The sequence below is a fragment of the Protomyctophum bolini genome (genome assembly GCF_963924005.1).
Source record: "Protomyctophum bolini genome assembly, chromosome: 15".
Taxonomy (NCBI): domain Eukaryota; kingdom Metazoa; phylum Chordata; class Actinopteri; order Myctophiformes; family Myctophidae; genus Protomyctophum; species Protomyctophum bolini.
The window spans coordinates 26,911,663-26,916,662 of NC_137876.1; the positions used below are offsets into that span (position 1 = coordinate 26,911,663).

General features: G+C 46.1%; 1 protein-coding gene across 1 annotated transcript in view; it reads left to right on the top strand.

Annotated features, from left to right (window-relative positions):
- The window catches only part of LOC308329802 (protein jagged-2-like), a gene marked incomplete at its 3' end in the record, with an annotated part of 62,726 nt that overhangs the window by 52,550 nt on the left and 5,176 nt on the right, over window positions 1–5,000 (top strand). Inside the window, exons 17-22 of the mRNA XM_080784305.1 lie at window positions 52–168; window positions 482–509; window positions 2,062–2,147; window positions 3,216–3,329; window positions 4,308–4,423; window positions 4,813–5,000. The exon at window positions 4,813–5,000 is cut by the window's right edge and continues 85 nt beyond it. Of these exons, the coding sequence (XP_080640431.1) occupies window positions 52–168; window positions 482–509; window positions 2,062–2,147; window positions 3,216–3,329; window positions 4,308–4,423; window positions 4,813–5,000 (649 nt within the window). The remainder of the gene's footprint in view (window positions 1–51; window positions 169–481; window positions 510–2,061; window positions 2,148–3,215; window positions 3,330–4,307; window positions 4,424–4,812) is intronic.

Consider the following 5,000-nt stretch of genomic DNA (forward strand, 5'->3'; position numbering starts at 1 on the left):
CTCTCCCATTCTCTCCCAACAACCTAAAGTCCTCTTTATTTGTCTCTCCAGCCAAGAACAGCACATGTGACTCTGGTCCGTGTGAGAACGGGGGGACCTGTGTCGGCGGAGGGGACTCCTTCACTTGCAGCTGCAAGGACGGCTGGGAAGGACCCACCTGTGCCCAAAGTAGGACACTACTGGAACTTAGTTAATAGATCAGCAGGAATCTAATTACAATCCATAATGTTGTACTTGCTGAATAATTCAGTATTACATTTTAATAATTAATTATTCAGCTAAAACAAGCTATGGATTCAATTCATGCATTTGGTCAATTATTCACTGGATAATGCAATATTCTGATGAAAACATATTTCTTCCCTTTGATTTACTTCAATTCATTATTTTTGCATTCATTGTTTTTCCTCTCTCTCTCTCTCTCTCTCTCTCTCATTCCTTCTTTCTCTCACTTTCATCTCTTTCCCCTTTTTCCTCACAGATACCAATGACTGCAACCCACACCCATGGTAAGTTGTAGGTTTTGTTGTGGCCCTGCAGGGAATGCAGAACACAGAGCTCTGCTAGTATAAATCTCAGACTTTGTTGGGGCTAAGCTGTTGGCAGGGTTTGATGAGCAGGTCTCTGGGTGTTATCCCGCCCCGGTCCAGTCATGCATAGTGGATGTTCTCAGTGTCGGGGGGGTTTATGGGGGGCTCAGACAAGGGCCCACTGATCTTATCCTCTCAGTCTGATTTAATGCTGTGGGATTTCACCATTAAAGATTGGAAGATGGAGGCAGGATTTTGTAGATGGTGTGTGTGTGTGTGTGTGTGTGTGTGTTTGTTTGTGTCTGTCTGTCTGTCTGTCTGTCTGTCTGTCTGTCTGTCTGTCTGTCTGTCTGTCTGTCTGTCTGTCTGTCTGTCTGTCTGTCTGTCTGTCTGTCTGTCTGTCTGTGTGTGTGTGTGTGTGTGTGTGTGTGTGTGTGTGTGCGCGTGCGTGTGCACACAAATTGGTGTGCACCTCTTAGTCTCTACGTTTTATTATGAAACTGTGTGACTTCACTTATGCACATGTGTATGAGGAAAACACAATCCTATGACAGCTATGTATGTGGTAGCTCTTCTCCTCCAGTTATGTACACGCACACGCACACACACACACACACACACACACACACACTCACACACACACACACACACACACACACACACACACACACACACACACACACACACACACACACACACACAGCCACAATGACTGACAGGCGGATTAGCAGAGGTGGTGATGGGGGTGTGAAGAGACGCCCCCCACAACCATTCACCAGCCTTGACCCGGGGGTGGGGGGTGTGGGTGGGGGGGAGCGAGGGCCGACCGGTCGGCCTGTAGGCTTCGCTCAGTATGTGGTCAGCGGGGGATTTGCATATGAAGCCTGGACATTGATGAGGGATCAGCGTTTGGCGAGCTGACTGACCGACTCATTCCTTTCTCTGTTATCCTCCTTTCTGTTCCTCTGTTCTCTGGCCTGCATCTCCACCGCGGGAACAGACAGAGGGAAAGGTTGGGGTGGTTTTGTATAGGAACGGAAGTCCACTTATTTCCCGGACGCCGACTAGGTTTAGGTGGCAAACATTGAGCTTATTGCCAGGATTTGGACCTTACACCTTCCCCTCTTGAAATGTGCGTGCAGCTAAATGAGTAGAACACAGGGTTGTGAGTTCTATTCCCGGCATAGGACCTACAGTATGAGTGACACGAGCTAAGCTTACGTTGTGAGCTTGTAGATTGGCTATGTTTTGGCATGGGGAACCGTCAAACAATGGACTATAACAATGTACACGATTCGATTGTAGAGTTATGGTGAACCTTGAAATCAAAAAAGGTTTGAGAACCACTGGGCTATACATTAGCCATAACATTGCCATGTCCACAAAATAGTATGATTTGTCAACAATGGAAGGTCTCCTTCCAAGGATGATGAAGGGACGTTGCACATAGATTAGGTTAGGTTCATAATATGATAGCGTTGTATGATATCATTGTATGATGATGTTTATGTCCCTCTCTCTCTCTGTCCAGCTATAACGGAGGTTTCTGCGTGGATGGAGTGAACTGGTTCCGCTGTGAATGTGCTCCAGGTTTCGCTGGACCCGACTGCCGCATCAGTAAGTTCCCTGGGAAACGAGGGTTGGGTGGGGGCATGTGGCGAGGGTCAGGCGGGTGGCGGAGGACGGGGGGTGAAAGGTCATAGCTGGGGGAGTGTAAAATGATTGTTACCGGGCGACAGATTAGGAAGCCCTTTAGGAAGACGGTCTTAACCTATGACCTCCCTTGGGGTCAGAGGTCAATGGCGGGATTTTCGCAGACGGGTCTCGGGGCAGTCTCCCGCAGCATTCTGGGAGAGGATTCTCTCCGAAAGGAGGTCCTTTTCAGACCTGGGGGCGGGTTGTCATAGATGTTCATCTGAAGAGGTTCCAATCCAAAGTTGTTATAGATCCATTCAGGTCCATTCGGGTATTATCGAGAAGCATTTGTATGCTGGAATTCGTGACTAATGATTAAATTGTCGTCACATTTCGGTTTAGGTTAGGTTCCTGAGAAACTCAGGAAACAAATTCCTTTCAGCATGAAGGAATTCAAGAACTCCAAAACTCTTATTTAGGTATCTTGTGTGTGAATTAAGTGGTACTTTGCATCTAGAGGTTTTCACAATGGTTATTGGCCTGGAGTCCAAGGTATATATTAATTAGACAACTAGAATGAAAACCATTTGTAGTCTGCTTACTCCAGGACTGGAGTGGAGAATCACTTTAGAGGTAGCCATATTTAGCAGAATCCACTTCTGTTCTCAAGGCTGAACAATCTTTCACCCTGTCTCCACGCCATAATGTTTGATTGATTTGGCATTGACCATGTGAAATCAATAACACGCAGACATCAGTGTTTCCAATCATGCGGGATACTTTACTGTAAGTCGCAGGCCCTTTGAACAACCCATTGCAAGATCGACTCCACTTCGTCTCATGACTTCAAATCCTTTCAACCTGTTGCCTCGCCTTCGTGACTCGCGATTACGGAGGGAACAGCAGGAAACGATCAGGGGATCGTCTTTCAGCTTTCACCTGGACTCACTTGGCCTGCCTGTTTCTCTGCATTGTGATTTTTTTACTGTGCAATATTCTGTACACCCTCCATGTGTGTTTAATGTGCGAATGTTTCTGTCCGTCTGTCAGATATTGACGAGTGCCAGTCCTCTCCCTGCGCCCACGGTTCCACCTGCGTGGACGAGATCAACGGCTACCAGTGTGTGTGTCCGCTGGGACGCGCAGGGTCTCGCTGCCAAGAGTGTGAGTCTAGTGCATAGAAACTTAACCCATTCTGACCCGAGATCAGATTCTAAAAATGTCTTCTACATCCTGACAGTTTTCTGAAAAAGCTATGTTTCCATGTCAGTCGTTCTTCGATTTTTCAAAAATAGCAGACCTACAAGCTTGTGGCGCGCCACTCGCTATGAGCTTGTAGATCTGCTATTTTTAAATAGCTAAAGCATAACGTAATGCTAACACCAAAAGGGGTTGCTGTCTTTTATTGGTTGGACAGAAAGCATACGGTTCTCATGCGACGTACAGATAACTGCTAATGGCTGCCAATTTCTCTTCCATGTTTTACTTTTGTTGAATCTCTGCGATAAAAGGTTATCATTAAAGCTCAACACATCACTGTGCGTTTACTTTCCGGACAGAATGAGCCAAAGAGACAGTTTAGCACTAAACACATTACTCTCCATACAGTGCATGCGCTCATCACAAATGATTGTATAGGTAAAGGTAGCAGTATGCTGCTGAGCTCCGTGACAGACCTGCTGTCATAACAGCACTGCAGTACTGCATGGACACAGGACAGATATAGCGAAACATAGAGAGAGAGAGATACAGCTAAGATTAAAAATACATAAATAAACTAATTAGGAATAAAAAAAAATAAGATACAAAAATAAAGAAGACTAAAATGTCTTATGACATGACCATCTGTACTGAGTGAATGAACATAGTGTATGAACTATTAATAGACATAATTGCAGGCATAAAGTACTGCATCACATACTGTACAAGCTATCACCAGTAATATGGGAATACACCAATCGTCCATGAACGGATGCCGGTATATAAATGTGCGAGACTATCGATAGTGGATATGAAGGGAGGCTGATATAATGTATACGGCGTCAGCCGCCGACATAAAGGCTCGTGTGTACTGGTCCGAGCAGTTGATGCTAAATAGAGTGTTTTACTATTGAACCACTGACCTTTTGGCTCTCTGTCCAGTCATAGGGATTGGGAAGGCCTGCCGTCACTCGGGTCTCCAGTTCCCTCACGGCAGTCGCTGGGAGGAGGAGTGTAACGCCTGTCAGTGTGTCAGCGGCCACGTCCACTGCTCCAAGGTCAGCATGGATGCTGCCAATGTTATCAAAGCATTTATTTTCAGCTACCCTACAGTACATATCGTTATTGCTGTGTTATTGCTGTGCGGCAGAAATGTTGCATCTCCACATTTCAACTTGTTATGTTTGATTGTACATTTATGTCCTGTTTAGTTGAAAATGTTTGAAGGTGAAAGTGGTTAAGCCAATCTCTGCACTGTGGTTTTTTTAAAATAAAATGTTGGTATTTATTGGAACACAGGTTCTTTTTTTTTCATTTCATGAAAGCTGACGCTTTTAGACAGGTTTCCACCTGACAGCGACAACTCACAGACTTTTTTGGGAAGGAATATTCATAGGGTATAAAAAATGGTAATAGTAATTGTGTATGTGCATGTGTCTGTTTTCAGGTGAGGTGCGGTCGCAGACCCTGTCTCCTCCAGAAGGCTCTCCCCGCTGCGGACGGCACTCACGCCAACGTGGGCCCGTCCTGTCCTGGAGGCCACGAGTGTGTGGAGCATCAGTTCCTCACCTGCTTCTCGCCACCCTGCCACCAGTGGGGCGTGTGTTCCAGCCCGGACCCCCCGACTCCCCTGCA